This window comes from Rhinolophus sinicus, linkage group LG04 (assembly GCF_036562045.2).
Source record: "Rhinolophus sinicus isolate RSC01 linkage group LG04, ASM3656204v1, whole genome shotgun sequence".
Lineage (NCBI taxonomy): Eukaryota > Metazoa > Chordata > Mammalia > Chiroptera > Rhinolophidae > Rhinolophus > Rhinolophus sinicus.
This window is the reverse complement of record NC_133754.1, coordinates 170,885,672-170,902,831: the sequence shown is the minus strand read 5'-3', so window position 1 is coordinate 170,902,831 and position 17,160 is coordinate 170,885,672. Positions and strand designations below refer to the sequence as shown.

The 17,160-nt window shown below is 42.4% G+C and overlaps 2 protein-coding genes across 4 annotated transcripts in view; both read right to left on the bottom strand.

The window, feature by feature from the left end:
• RGS3 (regulator of G protein signaling 3) overlaps positions 1–8,382 on the bottom strand; it is a 112,214-nt gene extending 103,832 nt beyond the window's left edge. Inside the window, exon 1 of one of the 3 annotated variants that reach the window (XM_074330858.1) lies at positions 8,265–8,382. In XM_074330858.1, the coding sequence (XP_074186959.1) occupies positions 8,265–8,367 (103 nt within the window). In that variant the 5' untranslated portion in view covers positions 8,368–8,382. Of the gene's footprint in view, positions 1–6,597; positions 7,613–8,264 lie in introns of those variants that run through there. The other 2 variants (XM_074330860.1, XM_074330857.1) reach the window with 2 other exon arrangements.
• Positions 8,354–17,160, bottom strand: part of LG04H9orf43 (linkage group 04 C9orf43 homolog) — a 29,601-nt gene continuing 20,794 nt past the window's right edge. The window contains exon 14 of the mRNA XM_019754599.2: positions 8,354–8,446. Coding sequence (XP_019610158.2) covers positions 8,391–8,446 — 56 coding nt within the window. The 3' untranslated portion in view covers positions 8,354–8,390. The remainder of the gene's footprint in view (positions 8,447–17,160) is intronic.

Below are 17,160 nucleotides of genomic sequence, written 5' to 3'. Positions count from 1 at the left end.
CCTTTCATTTGACTCTCTCCTTCCTGTGAAACCTGATATTACTGTGGTTTCCCAAGCTGCTTTTCCTTCCAGGAATAGATTGTTCTAGCCAGAGATCTGTACCGCAGCTAACATCCTGACTGAACCCCTGTGAGAGCCCCTGAGCAAAAACTGCCCAGCTAAGTCATTCTCAAATTCCTGACTCACAGAAACAGTGAGATGATAAATGTGTGTTTTCTTAAGCCAACAGAGCTTGGGATAATTTGTTATGAAGCAATATGTAACTAATACAAAGCCATACTGCCTCCACAGTTGGATGACATCAAACTGATCAATTCTGAAGCAATTTTAAAATTGTTAAGAAAATGCAATTTTAAGATAAATCAGTTTTATGACTAAGGAAACAGAAGACCTCCTGTTTTTGAGAACCTCGGGTTTCTTAATACAGACTCTTTTTTTTTTTTTAACAGACTTTTGATAGATGCAAACCATACTATTTACTGCTAAACTGCAAAATCTGGAATTGTCCCTCATTAACCCAAGGGCAGCCCAGCACATTCATGAAAATGCTTCACCTGCAGAGCAGTTTTCTTTTACATACATTTGTGTACAATACTATAATATATAAAAATTCCTATTACTCTGCCTTTCATGATTTCCTTCAGATTTTATTGTAATGATTTTTAAGTCATATATAAAGTCATATAATTTTAACTCCAAATTATGAGTTTTCCCCCATATTTTAAGTTACTCAGCATCCTTATCTATTTCATATCATAGACTTTTTCTCCATAGTTAAATAGGTTATTTTATAATGATGAAGGTCTGTTAAGCACTTGTGTGTAGCTTTAAGACACACACACACACACACAATGGAATCAATAATGTATTTTCAATATGTTTTATATCTATGTTATTTTTTTCACTGTCAAATAAAGTTTTCCAGAAGGACAAGATTACTATTGGAAACACAAGAGAGGAAGCATAGAACTCTGAGCAAAGAGTGGCTTGGGGACTCAGTCAGACTTGCTTTGGATCCTGGTTCTCCCACTGACGATCCTTTATCACCACATCTTCAGTTTCTTCATCAGCACCATGGAAAGAATAATAACAACACAGTTCTCAGAGGGCGGTTGCAAAGTTTCAGCTCTCAAAACTAAGTTTTAGTTCCCAGTGTAGCACCTGGCAAAGAGAAGGCACCCCCACTGAATGAGGGAGGGAGGGAAGGAAGAAAAAAACTCAGAAGAATTAGGAAACATATGTAGGGAACTTTTATTTCTGGAATGACAGACTCACTGAGGAAATCTAGCAATGCTAGACAAAATATTTAAAAGCAGCTTCTTGGAGATGTAACAAGATAGAGAGGAATTATAAAGCAGGATCTGGGGGAATGCAGGTCTGCGGAATTAAGTTTAATGTTTTCCTGGGCTAATTTTCTCCTGGGGGTGTTTTCAAGTTCCAGAGAGGTGACTGAAAGGCTGAGAGGCTGAGCAGTTTCTCTCTGCCTCTCAGGGCTAGAGGAACAGGAGATGGAGATTAGGGCTACCCAGAAGTGGGGTCCTTCTGAGCCCCTACCTTTTGGGGTAGAACTCTAAAGGGTTGATCCTTAAAAACAGAGTGAACCGTGATCAGACACAGTTCCTCGGGGACTGTAGCTCAACTTCAAACAATCTCAATCTCTAACATTTAATTAATATTATCCCAGCTTGCTAGTGACCTCAAGCACCTAGCAGAAGCAAATAAAGATCTTTGTGAAGGAAGATATCATCCTAGGCCTGAATTAAAAAGAAAAAGAACAACTCTGTGCCTACCATTTGTAATAGGCATAGCACACTGAAAACGGAAAGAAACAGAAAGATTGAAAGAAATAGGTTGAGAAAAGTTATGCCAGGCAGTTATTAACCGAAAGAAGGCTACGTAGCTATGTTAACGTCAGTATAAGTAGAATTAATCTCCACTAAAATAAAATAGAAGACTTCATAACAATAAAAAAAGACTTCATAATAATAAAAGAAGACTTCATTATAATAAAAGTCTCAATTCACCAAAAAAGTAATAATTCTAAATTTGTGTGCTTTTAATATTGCTTCAAAATATATAAAGAACTGACAGAATTATAATGAGAAATAGACAAATTTACAATCATAATAAGAATTTTAACATACCTCTCTGGATAACAGAACAAATGGGGGAAAAAATCAGCAAGAATATAGACTCAGAAGTGGGGTGCTTCTGAACAGCATAATTAGCAAACTTGACCTAAACCTGATATATACAAAGAACACTACCCCCAACCACTGCAGATCTTTCCAAGTACACACGGAACATTTATAAAAACTGTGTGCTGAGCCATCAAAGGACCAACAGGATGCAGAGCATGTATTCTGAGCAAAACGTAAGATAAAGAATAAAACTAGTACCTGGAAATGCCCAATATTTGGAAATTAAGAAATATACGTCTAAATATCCCATGGATACAAGAAGAAATGACTAAAAACTGGAAAATATTTTGAACTGAATGATAAAAAGAAAAAAAAAAGCTATGTATCTTCAAATATGAGGCTTCTGAATACTGGCAATGCTCTACTTTTGACCCAAGCGAAAGTTACACTTTGTGATAAATAACTGAACTGCACATTATTTGGGGGGATGCTTTTCTGTATACATGTTATATTTCATAATAAAAAGGATTTCAAAAAGACTATATAGAGCAGAATTAGAAAAGTGAACAAAGGGCTATCACTAGGCCAGAAACTGAGAATTTCTGAACGCTCCCAAGCAGATGGACTCCAAAGTACAGAAAGGCAGTAATTGCTCAGCGCTCTGACCAGTAAATGAGCTCCTGAAAGACAGTTGGATGGGTGTCCCAGCCAAGCCTAGGGGGTGTCTCAGACTCAGAGCAGCAAGTGAGCCAGGGGCAGTGGGCAGGGGCATCCAGTTCAGGATTTGCCTTCCCATTGCCCCATACACCAAGCAGGTGGCTGGCATCTGTTCCCAAGCCACATTCTCACTACACAAAATGGATTTTTTAAAAACTCTCTGTGGCCTCTAATGAGAGGCACAGAAAAGAGTGGGAAAGGACCCCAGTGTACAGCCACAGAAAAACAGAAAGTGCCCAGCAAGTGGATGTCATTCTTTAGTCTACACTGCCTTCATCTTCCTGACTTCCCTCTGGCAAACCAAAGATCCCAGACACTCCTCTAGAGCCTACACACAGAGATGTTCCCCACGGCTTTCACCTTGCAGGTTCATTTGGGAATAACAATTCTAAAAAGAGTGGGGTTGTATCATCCAATGTCCACAGCTATCTGTTACTTGAACATGCCCCTTATTGGGGAGCAAGGGGTTGTGCTCATGTGTGCACACACACATAACACATAAAACACAACTCATACTGTATAGTACTCTCCCTGAAAGCGATTCTGGTCAAAATAATTTTGTCTCTATAGTTTCAGAGATCCTGGAAATTTAGCTCCCCTTTAAATGTTTGTATTCAGCAATACTTGTATCAGACAAAATAGACTTTAAAACAAAAGCTATAACGAGACAAAAAAGGACATTTCATACATAATAGCCAAGATACGGAAGCAAGCTAAGTGTCCATCAATAGACGATTGGACAAAGAAGAGGTGGTACATATCTACAATGGAATATTACTCAGCCATAAAAAAGAATGGAATCTTACCATTTGCAGAAACACAGATGGACCTAGAAAGTATCATGATAAGTGAAATGAGTCAGACAGAGAAAGACAAATACCATATGATTTCACTTATATGTGGAATCTAAAACACAAAATAAATGAACAATCAAAACAGGAACAAACTCATAGATACAGAGAACAAACTGATGGTTGCCAGACGGGGCTGGGTAAAAAAGATGAACAGATTAAGAAGTACAAATTGGCACTTACAAAACAGTCATGAGGATGTAAATAAACTGCAGCATAGGGAATACAGTCAAGAAGATTCCAGTACATAAGTATGGTGCCAGGTGGGTACTAGACTTATCAGGGATCACTTCGTAAACTGTATAAATGTCTAACCACTCTACTGTACACCTGAAACTAATATAATATTGTCAACTGTAATTGAAACAAAGTAAAAATAATATTAATTAAATAAAAAAACGTTTTAAATGTTTGTGCTCAGGAAACTACCAGCTAGGCAGCACCTTCATCTGGTTCTACCAGGGCAAAGAGGTACCTCTAACAGAGGTAGCCTGAGAATAGGGACCATGCTGAAGGCCAGGCACCTGCCATGCTGGGGAAAGGCCAGGGAACGGAGGAAAACTTAGTCCATGGCTAACAAAACTGACTCTGAATCTATAGCTTCCAAAACTGACTCTATAGCTTCCAAACCTGCCTGAATCGCTGAAATACTTCCGTGGCTTCTTAAAATTAGATTCTCAGACTCCGCCCCAGACCTATTAAAACATGATCTCTGGGAGAAGATCCTAGAAATCTGTTTTTAACAGGCTCCCCAGGTGCTTTTGATAATCGGCCAGGCTGGTAACCACTGATATGAATCTTCACTCATGAGCAGACAGGCAAAGATCCCTCCCTGTATGAAGAAAAGTCACCAGACTGGAAGAGGGGTGGCATTTGTCAAGAAAACAGTTAATGAAGGAAACAGGCGAGAACTTTTCCAGTGCCCACCAGTGTCCTCGGGGACACTGAGAGGAGACTGCACACATTAGAGCAGGAGGAGACGTTAGAGCAGGAGTCTCTCTACCCCACCAGGTTCCTGCCGCCCGCTGCACACTCAGGTCAGGCACTGACTGGTTCAAGCAAGCACCTTCCCTGCTACCCATCCGACCCAGCCCTGAGGCCATGGCTGGGCAGGGCATCCATTCCCTGCTGCACTGGACACGCCTCAGTTTCCCAGATCTGGCAGGGAGATTCATTCAACAGAAGAAATGTGGACTGGTGCAAGGAAACAGTCACCTCATACCAGTAAGGAAAAGAAGCGGGTTACAAAACTGTACGTACAATATGATCTGAATTTTGTTTAAATTAGGAGAGAGAGAGAGAGAGAGAAGTCTGAGGATATAAACCAAAAAATGTTAACAATGGTCTTTTCTGGGGAATCAGATTTCAGATTACAGGTGATTCTTACTTTTTTCTTGTCACTAAGTTTTCAACAATGAATACATCTCACCATGAGAATAAAGAGGAGAAAACAGTGAAACGTAGTTTTACATTTGAATCAGGAAACAGCTAAGGTAGCAGGGTCTCCAGCTCCCGACACTCATTCTGACCACTCCAGCCCCACCAACTCAGATCATCCCAGACACCTCCTTTGTCTAGTACAGTCCCAAATCCCGGGGGGGTTCACAGGAATTGCCTCTGAGGGTTGGAAGGATTATATGAGATAATGTAGATAAGCACGTGGCACAAGGCACGACACACAGTAAGATCTCAATAGTGGTAGCTAGTCAATTACTCTCATTATTATCCTCCACCAACTGGACCAGTAAATTCCAGGATGCCAGACCACAGCCACTTCTAGGAGCCAAGCCACTGCTTTCCCATCACTTCCTGTGCCACTAGAGGAAAAGGCAGGTTGTGAAGAGCCAAGTACGTCAACAGAGGTAGCCTGAGAATAGGGACCCGGACCCTAGCAAGGGCCTAACTCCCCACGTGCTCTGTCTTTGAAATCTGGGCGAAGTCCAGTTATGTTGCAGTAACTTCCCCAACCTTTATAAAGAAAATTGTATACAAGTTCAAAACAAATGTGCCAGACAGGTCGTCTCAGAGGCTTGAGCTCAGGTACCAACTCCCGTCACTAGCTCACTGGGAGGCCTTCGTCTCTCTGGATCTCAAGTCTTCACAGAGGAAACATAACCCCCTCTCCACAAGGTTTTGCAGAACCAGTGAGGAAAGGAATGGAGAACTGTAAAGGGCTGTATTCTAGGACCTGGCTATTAGCTTTACTATGGCTACTTGGAAGGCTGGGTTTGCCTAGAGCCTTGGGGTAGCTGCTACCCAGCTGTTATTTCGGGGAACTCAGTCCTGCTACCTAGGAGCTTGCAAGCAGGAACCCACTGCCCATTCCTTTCAAGTCCCCAGAGCAGCCCTGTGACCCTCCTGAGAGCCTGGTCACTCCTGGAGAAGAGAATTCTCCCATCTCTCTTATAGGTCAGATGTCCACTGGAGCAGTCACACTGCTTCCAAGGTTAGCCCACAAGGAAACAAGGCCACTTGGGCTAACCTGGCACCTGCCCTGTCCCTGCACCAAAGGAAAGAGAACTGAGGAGAGGTTGAGACATAGCAACAAGACCTTGATTTAACCCTGAGCTGCTTGCTAATGGAAAACTCAGCGGTGACAAACCGGGTCTGAAAGATTAACTGGGGCGTGATTATTCCAGCCCAGTGAGGCAGAACCAACTGCACTTGGCACCAGTGGCCAGGGAGCAGGTGGTGCCCAGCAGCTTGCACGGTCTGAGCCTGTGTCCTGAGCCCCACCTGGGCAACCACAGGAGGAAGGGGCCAGAGAAGGTGCCCCCAAACAGAAGGCTCATCTGCTCCCAGCCTCATCTATCACCATGGGGGCGCCCTTTCTGGGCGCTGAGAGCAGGGTGCAGCAGTCCTGGCAGCGGGCCGCAGAGGGCACTTACCAAAGGTGGTGAGGTAGAAGGACAAGCCCGGGTGGGCACGCCGGCTCCCGAGGGAGACGCGGTGCAGGGAGTGCTCCATGGCCGCCCGCTCCGGGCCGGGAGGGTGAGTCTGTAACCCGAAGCGTCTGTGTTGCTCCACAGTAACCGAGGCAGCAGGTTCACCCGCCCCGCACCGGTCTCCCAGGCGGGAGCCGGAGGCCCGGCTGAATCGCGCGTTTGAACAGGCGGGCGCGCCAGGCCCTGATTGGCCCGCGCTGGTTTGAATGGGAAGGTTTCCACCTGACAGAGCAGACGCCGGCCAGAGGCGGAATGGCGCTGGCGCCCCAACTGCGAGGGCAGCCACCGCGGCTAGGACCGCAGTCCTCCCCAAGAGCGCGCAGGACCCGGCGGCCACACCAGGTCTCCTGGCTCCAGGACCGCTCCAGGCTGGAAGTGCCATCCCAACGACAGGCCCGCAGTCCCTGGGCTGCCCATTCAGGCGCGCTTGGCCTGCTCCTCCAGTTCTCCCAGGCTAGCAATTAGCCCGGTTTGTAACATGCTTTGAAGCTCAGACCTGTAATCACCGGACCGGAGCAAAAGCAAAGGAGCACCCTCCTGGCCCAGGGGCTTTGGAAAAGTGTTCTCCACACGGACGCACCCACCCACCAGGCTGCAGCCCCTTCCCAAACCCTGCCCTCTCTATCTCCCTCGTGGGCCCCCTCTTGGATGAGAGAAGCTGGCATAAGTCCAGACCACAGCAGTGTGCTCCAGCCAGCCTCACAGACCCCCATTTGCAGCCTGGTGCCATGGGGCAGGACAGGCCCCCAGCATATGAGGGGACTGAAAAGTACACTATGCAGAGGAGGTAGATGCTTTCAGTCTCCAGAGTCTGGTGCGAGGAGGAGTGCTGGAAGGAAGGTCAGCCCCTGAGCTGCTTTGTCGGCAAACCTTCATGGGACGCCTCCTGGGAGCAGATTCACACCAAGACATCTGCTCTGCAAATCTCTGACTGGTGCCGCTGTGGGAGGGAAAGTTGCTGGTCTTATGTAAGTCTAAAAATGGGAAATGTCTGAAGTTGCCAAATGGATATTTGTGACTCAGTGATCCACTCAAGACAGAGTTGGGGGATGCACTAGAGACAGTGGGGAGAAAAGTTATATGTATTGAGTACCAAGTGAAAGGGGCTGAGCTGGGAAATTTACACACATCATCTCATTAAATATTCACAGTAACCCTAGAAAGCATTAGCCCCAATTTACCAGGGATAAATCTGAACCTCAGGCAGGCAGAGTAGGTAACTTAGCTAAGGTTGGGAGAGCTGAAATCTGAACACAGCCCTGTCTGCCCCAAAGGCTATCCTCCTTCTGTTCCTCCTTGGCGTCCAGACCTGCCCCATTGCCAATAGCAAGTGGAAGTAGCAGACCTGCCTTCTTGAGGCAGGTAAGAAAACTAGATCCCACAGGGCCAGCGGGCCACCAGCAGGGAGCTGAAACTAGAGAAGGTGCCCTGAAGTCAGCAAACTACTGGTCAAGTGCAAATGAGTCACATAAAAGGTAGGTGGATTGTTTGAATCCTGACACTTTGGGAGGCCCTGCTCTGTTTTCCCCCAGCCCCCACACCATGAGCACTGCCCTTAGCAGGGGACAAGCTTACCTCCCTGGCCCCAACCTGGCAGCAGATGGACTTACCTGCACCCTGGACTTGAGTGTGCCTGATCATCTTCCTAGCTGGGGAAGTTTGAGTCCAGGCATCCTTTCTGGCGAGGGAGGTATCCTGGCCCTGCCACTCCATCTATCCAGGGAAAATGGGTCATCTCAGCCTCCAGCCACAGGGTACAGACAGGACACTGAGGCTGGGGGTGCTGTAAGACCTGCAGGAGCAAGATGGGAGCATGGGTAGGCACGGCCTGAGGATGCCCCCTGAGAGGGATGTTCTCTCCCCGGAGGAATTAGGAGGTCCACAGGGAAGGGGAGAGTGATGTGCCCAAGAGGATAGTGGCCCCTTCACAGCTCTGCCAGAGGCCTTGCTCTGCTCTCTAGGGGATACTAGAGAAAATTTCCCATACTAAGGAAAATCACCTTGGACTCAGGAAGCTGAGAGCAACCTGCCAAATGCACCCTCACGAGGGTGGGGCCCAGCAGGAGAGCTGGGCAGAGTTGCGCTATCTGGATGTGGTCTGGGGTAAAAAACTGAGGACCACACTTCAGCTCACTCAGGACAAAAAGTCCCACTTCACCCCACTCAGGACAAAAGTGCCACTGCCTTGTAAGTTCCCTCCCAGCTCCTGCCCTATTCGGCAGCTAACCTATTTAGTTGGGAGACCCTAATGCCACTCTGATCCTGATCCGACTCCTGTAGTGGCACCACCTCCACCACCTTTACCACCAACCATAAGGCCCCTGACTTAGTAGAGCACTGGAAACTTCCTTCTCTTAAAGGAGCAGGTCACTCTTTTCTCAAGTAAAGGAGGACAGAGTGAGTGGGAGCCTGGGCAGTACCATTATAGGAGAGACTGGTCCTACTAATCCATTCTACTGTCCACAGGGGACATCCAGAAGGTGTTGTGGTTATGGCCCTGCTTTCCCCAAGAAGGCAGGGGAGTTTGAGGACCAAGCCCAGCTTTCTGACATGCCCTGAGCACTCCAGCATCCCCTGGCCATTGGCCTCAGTAGCTCTCTTACACCTCACACACACCCCACACACTACACACACATACATACCATAACACTTCCCATGTATAAACACTAACGCTCCACATACACAAATATACCATATACTAGTACATACACACACATAAACATATTACATACATCATACATATATACAAACCCCACACACTATACATGCATCCTAGATACAAGCACATAAACACACACCACACAGACACACACAAAAAAAACCACTTAAATACACTACATACATATACCACATTCAGATACAAAGATCGATTGTAGGCATTTTTTAAGACTGACTCTGTATCTAGAAGAATAAGGACTACCTGGGTTTGGAGGGAAGGGACTAAATGGATTTATTTGGATGCATTTTCACCTAGCTATTAAAGAATCGTAGTTCCTTTAGATATCATCTGGCCCAATAGCCAAATAATTATTGAAAAATAATAATAAAGGGGACGAGGACTACCAACTGTAAATAATATTATAATAATGTAGTACCAGAAAGAAGACAAACAGATCACTGGAATAGAATAGAAAGTTCAGGGAGAAAAATGATTTTATTTAGAATATAAGAAAGATTTTCAAAAGTTTTTAAAGATTCATTTCAAACAAAGGAGGAAAAAGCTAATTAAGATGAAAATCTTAAAAGGAAATAATATAGGGGCGGCCAGTTAGTGCAGTTGGTTAGAGCGCCGTGCTCTTAACAACAAGGTTGCTGTTTCGATCCCCACATGGGCCAGTGTGAGCTGCACCCTCCACTATTAGATTGAAACAACTACTTGACTTGGAGTTAATGGGTCCTGGAAAAACACACTTAAATAAATAAAAGTGTTGTGTGTTTTTTAAAAAGAGGAAATAATATAGTTAACATTTAAATTTATTTTGTTTTACAATAGGCTTCAACAATAAAACCAAAGCCTTGTTCTTTAAATAAATAAATAAATAAATAAATAAATAAATAAATAAAACAGAACTCTGGCAAAACAAAGAAAACTATAAGTAAACAGGTTTAGGAAAGAGAAAGATACCCAAAATACAAAGGTAATTCTTTCTATTATAAGAGGAAACCATTGCAACCTTATTTATAAATTTGAAAATCTGAGGAGAAAATGGATGATTTTCTAGAAAGCATTAATTACTAAAATTGATACAAGAGTTTGAAATTTTTAATAGCTCACTAACCATAGATAAAATAGACAAGGAAATCAAAATTCCCCCTGACAAAATTATAGAAGACCCAGATAGTTTTAGAGGCCAATTCTATAAGACCTTCAAGAAACACAGAATGCCAATGTCATTTAAACTGTTTCAGCACTAGAAAAAAAACTGAAAGACTTTTCAGTGCTAGGTACAAGCCTAGGCAAAGACAACAATCAGACAAGGTTAGCAACAGAAAACTACAGACCAAAGGTCAAAGATAAAAATAAGAGTAGAAATTAATGAAATAGAAAATATACATTGAGAAGATCTATTAAAATTATGACCAAACTGGGCTCACATTCTCCCAGTTTTGACACATTCCTGTTTTTAAGGAAAAGCCAGAAACATATAATTTTTAATTTAATATCTCCCAAATTTTTAATATTGGCTATTCAGTCAGAAATTTTAAAATATTATGTAGGCCAAATAAAATAAATTTCTGCGCTATAACGAGATTGAAATCTCTGCTAGAACAATCTGACTTATGAATATAAACACTAAAATCCTAAACATTAGCATATTAAAACCAGCAGTATATTTACAATCAAGTAGTATTCATTCCAGGATTGCAAAGGTGGTTCAAATTTAATGAACCTATTAGTGCAAGGGTTGGCAAAATATGCCTACAAGCCAAATCTGGCCTACTACCTATTTTTGTGCTGCAAGTGAGCTAAGAATGGATTTCATATTTTTAAATGATTGAAAAAAGTCAAAAAAATTAAAAGCTTTTCTATGGCCATAAAAAGTTAAGGTTTTTTTAAATTAAAAAAATGAATTTAAAGTACTTTTTAAATATATGGCCAATATATACAAAGAAATCTTACAAATCAAGTAAGAAAAATATGAATGTACCAAAAAACATGAATAATCATTGCACAAGAGAGGAAAATAAATGACTAATGCATAAAAGACTAGTAACCAAAGAAAGAAAAAATCTGGTCCCACCATTTGCCTTCAGGAAATTCAAGCATTTGTATTTATAGATGAGGTGACTAAGGTTCAAAGTTGTTAAATAAATCAAGTTGCTAAAGTAATAAATAAACTGTGGAGAAATAAGAATCTAGCCAAAAAACCACTATAGAATGTCATCTTTCACATCAACCCTCCTGCTCAGAATAGCTGGGGGCAAACTAATAGGACTGAGCCCTCCGTGGTTACTGACACATTAAAACTCAATTCCACAAATTTCTGCTAAGCTAAGCCCCTGTGCTGTGCTGAACCTTCCACTGAGCACTGGGGATATAGAAGTGAGCAAGATGGAGCTTGCAATCTAGTGAGACACTGGATGAGTGTTACAACAAAGGAAACATGGCATCCTGCACAAACAGATTAACATCTCACTTAGACTGGGGAGATGGGCAGACTGAGATGATAAAGAAGTCAGAGAAGACTTCTCAGAGAAAGTGACCTGAAGGATGATTTAGCCAAGCAAAGGAGGTAAAGGAAGGGTTACAGAGGCATAAAGAACAAAACATGCAAAGGTCAGAATATGAGAAAAGCATTGTACGCTTGCGGAACTGAACAATGGGAAACGTGGCAGGGAACTTAGAGTATGAAGGAGGAAGTAATATGCAAGAAGGTAAACATCATACAGGGCTTCATATATTATTGAAAGGAGCTCAGGCTTAATCCTAAGAGCACAGGGCAGTCATCGGAAGATTTTAAGCAAGATGCCAAAAGGTTTTAATTTATGTTTTAGAAAGATCACTCTGGCTAAAGTCTGAAAACATGGATTGGGATGGAGGAAGGGTTGCATGAAGGTTGGAATCAGAAAGTGTTGTTAGGTGAAGGCTTTTCTTGTAATTCAGATAAAAGATGATAGTGGCCAAACTAATGTAGTAGCAGTAGGGATGGAAAGAGGTACAATCGACAGGACTTGGTGATTGATTGGAAGATAAAATGCAAGGAATCCTGGATTGAGAAATTGAATGTCTAGAAGTGCCCTTTACAGAAATGGAAGGGCTGAACTGAGGGGAGACTTGATGAGCTCAACTATGAGCCTGCTAAGGTTGAGTTACCTATGTGCTGTCCACGTGAAAATGTCAAGTGAACTGTTGAATATGCTGGACAGTGGTTCAGGAAAAATACTTAGGCTACAAATTCAGATTTAGGAATTCCCAGTCAAGCCATGGCCATTAATAAGAGAGCCCAAGGAGAATGTTTAATGTGAGAAGAAGACTCACAAGAGAGCCAAGAATACTAACGGAAAAGACAGGCAGAGGAAGAAAGGCTAGAAAGGGAGAAGAAAAGTCAGAGTGTACTAAGAGGGAGATTATAGTCAACGATGTCAAATACCATTGGAGAGGTCAAGTAAGTTAACAACTGAGAAGTGTCCATTGGATTTAGCAACAAGGCAATCACTGTTGACCTTCCATCCCAGAATAAAATGCTGGGAGGCAACAGCTCCACATGAATGAAAATGTACCAAATTCACTCTAAAAGGAAAAATACCCTGGGCTCAAAGCCAGAGAATATTGGGATTCTTGGGTCAGTTTTTTTTTTCTTTTTTGTCCTAAATTTAACCAGCTGGAATGCTTTGTTAAGTGGTATTTTATTCACCCTTGAAATGCAGGATTTGCCTTTTAAAAGTACGTCTGCAATTCATGTTCAAGTTAGAACACAGTATCTTGGGGTAGTGGTTCTCCACAGAAGCAGATGCTGGTTGCTGTAAATACCACTGAGAAACTTTCATTTGCCTCAGATGTAGAAGCCTTTGGTGACCTAAGAGAATCAAGTAAAAATTTTAAGATTTCAAGTGAGCTGAGAGGTGTTATTTCAAAGTAGAAGAGATGAAAACCTTCACTGCCAAAGGAATATGAAAGAGTAAGTTGAGTTCAAAGATAAAAGCCAAAGACTTGACAAGAGCCAAAATAGAAAAGCAGAGTCCCCTGTCCCTTCTAGAATGGTTCAGCGTCCTTGTACTTATGTTGGAAACCCTTTTAGCCTCTTCAGTAAGCACCCCTTTTCCTTACCTGATAACAAGCAAGTTGGATTGGCTTGGCCAAAGGCTCCAGAGGCCCACAAAACATTTTCCAAACTTAAAGAATAACAGAAACTTCTGCCTCCTGCCAAGATGAAGTAATGTCTTAGAACTGAATTCCATCCAGAAACTGGCTTTTCCCTCTCACCTGAAATAATGAAAAGACTGGACAATATATGAAAAGATGTGGGACACCAAGCAACAAAGGACAATAATTCCTGAGAAACAGAAAATCAGCAAGGAGAGCACTACGACTGCCCCCAGCTTATTGCCTGGAGAGCTGTCTGGACAGGAGAGGGTACCCAGGTCAACTCCCTCAGTTGAAAAGTTCAGGAGGCCAAGGCAGCTAGAGTTCACAGGACAGAGTATCAGAGAGGAAAAAGCTGCATAAAGAAAGAGCTCAGGGAACTGCAGAGGGGTTTCCCTCAAATCTTCAGATGAGTGCTGGTAAGCTCAAGGGTGTAAGGAAAGAACCCTGAGGCTGGGGAAAGAACCACCCAAAAGGATTAGAGGGAACAATCTTTGAAGCTCCCACATGATGAGGAATAATTCTTATTCTCTTAAGCCAGAGTAGAAAGACCTAACTCATGGGGCATTGGGTAGGGGCTCAGAAGGGTTTTGCCTCAGTTGTGGGGAATAATTAGCCCTAGGCTAAATCATGCTCTGGTTCCATCCAGAAAAGCTTAAAAGCAAGACCCAAAAGGACCAAAACATTTATAAGTAAATTAACTGCATCCTAGAACAAGCTCAAAAATATTTATAGGCATACAAAAATATCCAACACCCACAAGGTAAAATTCACAATGTTTGGTATCCAATAAAAAGTTACCAGGCATGTAAAGAAGCAGGAAAATGTGAGCTATAATGAGGAGAAAAATCAATAGAAACCAATCCAGAAATGACACAGACGACAGAATTAGTAGACAACACATTAAAATAGTTATTACAACTGTATTCTGTATGTTCAAGAAGCATTTTAAGAGGATGTTAAGTAGAGACATGGAAGATATATAAAAAGGCCAAATTGAACATCTAAAGGTGAAAAATATAACGTCTGAGATAGGTAGGTAGGTAGATAGATAGATAGATAGATAGATAGATAGATAGATAGATAGACAGACAGACAGACAGATAGATAGATAGGGGTTAACAGCAGATTATACACTACAGGAAAGAGAAAAAGATTAGTGAACTTGAAGACACAGCAATAGAAACTATCCAAAATGAAACAAAAAGAGAAAAAGGACCCACCCCCATCCCCCAAGAAAGAAAGAAAGACAACCGAGCTGCAGGACAACTTTCAGCAGCCTAACAGATATATAATTGGAATCCCTAAAGGAAATAGAGGACAGAAAATGTATTTGAAGACATAATGGGTGAAAATTTCTCAAATTTGATGAAAATTATAAACCCATAAATCCGAGAAGCTCAATGAACCCCAAGCGGAAGAAACATGAAGAAACCTGTATCAAAGCACATCACAATCAAATTGCTTAAAATCAGTGATAAAGAGAAAATCTTAAAAGCGGCCAGAAAAAAGAAGTCTTAAAAGCAGCCATGGGAACAAAGATAAGAAAGACATTGGACTTCTCATCAGAAATATGTACCCAAAGACAGTAAAGCAACATCTTTAAAATACTGAGAGAAAAAACTGCCAACCTAGAATTCTTTACCCAGCAAAAATAGCTTTCAAAAATAAAGCCAAAGATACTTTCTTAGACTTACAAAAGCTGAGTAAATTCATCATTCATTTGTTGTTGATGAATTCGTCCTCAACAAACCAGCACTACACGAAGTGTTTAAGTCTTTCAGGCAGAAAGAAAATGATTCCATATGCAAGTCTTGATCTATACAAAGGAATGAGGAGAACACCAAAAATGGTAACTATGTAGGTACATATAAAAGAGTTTTTTCTTATTATTTAAATCTCTTTAAAAGAACAATATAACTAGACAAGGAACATTTGACTACAAAACACCTAGAACTCCCTGCATCCTGGAATAAATTGCTATATATTGCTTTGTCTAAATTCTGATGAGATAATTGCAAGAAGCAAACTCCAGGGAAGCTATTAGCAAGTTAGCGTTTGCAGTCATGTGGGAATATGGATTCTACTTATGGAAGAAAATAATATAGATGTGTTTAGTATAAAATGCAACAACCACAGCTGAGATCTGTGGCTCAGCTGGATTGCACTCAAGCTTGAATATAAGGCTTATGTAGAGCAAAGCCAATTTCTGGATTAGTATAATGTGATGACAACGTGCCCTTCCAGTGGACAGACCATACAAAAACAGAGGTCATGGCATCCAGAGATCCCAAACACTCTCCAGGGACGTTTCATCAGAAACTAGGGGATATATCTAGGTTGGTTTTACTGGAGCTGCAACTGAGAGAAGTGGCATGTGCTCCCTTTGCTTCCAGGTTCATACCAATCACTCTTGGACTCCTTTTTTTGCCCATCACTCTACTGAAACTGTTCATTCAGCGGTCACCATTGACTTCCTAATTATGAAAATCATGTGCCTCTCCTCAGTACTCACCCACCTTGCTTTCATTTTCCTCCCACTTCCCTAATAATTCCTCTATTTTACGACTCTTACGCCTAGAAAATGTTACTTAGTTGTGCCCTTTCATCCCTTCCTTCCTAAATATTTTCCCCCTCTGAGATCTCATCCACTCTTATTGCTACTCTTACCTGTTCTGATGATAACTTCTAGATCTCTCTCCAATCGCAGGGCCCAGGACTACCTCTGCTTTGACTCACTAACCAACAAGCTCCTTCCGTTCAGCACCCTCCTCTGACTGCTCACATAGTCTGTAGCTCTAATTGTCTGCTTCCCTATCTTTCTCCCCATCTAGACTGTGGGCAACTCTAGTGCAGTGACTGAGATATGTCTTCTTTGTAGCTGCCTACCACCCAGCCTAGTGTTTGGCACACATAAAAAGGCAAAATCTTGCTAGGGAATGCAGATCTAAAATCAGCATCTAAGACATAGATTGTGAATAGCCAAAAATTACCCTCAAATAAGCCATTAGTCACCCAAAAAATGCACTTGGTATTGTAAATCGAAAGGGGAACAGTAAATTTGCCTTCCCCATCTCACACTCCCTCTAGGACATAATTTCGCTGAGTGGCAGAAGTCGAACAGCCCCCACCAGTTGCATTATAGTCTCTCTGTCACTCCTCCCACTTGTGCCTCATTTTTTGGCCCTGCACGTTGATTGAGTTTCCGTAAGTGAAAAGCATATATAGCAATAACTCCGTTGTAAAGGTTTCATGTTGAGGGATTCCAACTACATCAAACATTGATCTTTCTTTAAATTGGTTCTTCCTTTTGACTTCACAATTTCTGATGACAGAACCTCACTGAATCAAGCTGAAAATTCTTTGACTCCTCCCTCTCCCTCTTTCCAGTTTCCAAGTTGTTAATCTTTCCTCTGTACAATGTCCCTTTGTCTCCATTCTTATTGCCACCTATATAATCCAGGCCTTGATCACCTCTCATCTTGACTTTTATGATCGCCTCCTAACTGATCTTGCTGGTCTCTCTCTAATTCAAGTTTCACGGCCATTAGATGAACATTTCCTAGAGCACTCATTTAGTCCTATCACTCCCCTATTCAACAGCCGTCAATGGCTAGCAAACAGAGTCCACTCTTTCTAGCCTGGCATTCAAGGCCCTGAACATCTAGTCACAAGCTTCCCATCCACTCTTCCCAGGCAGG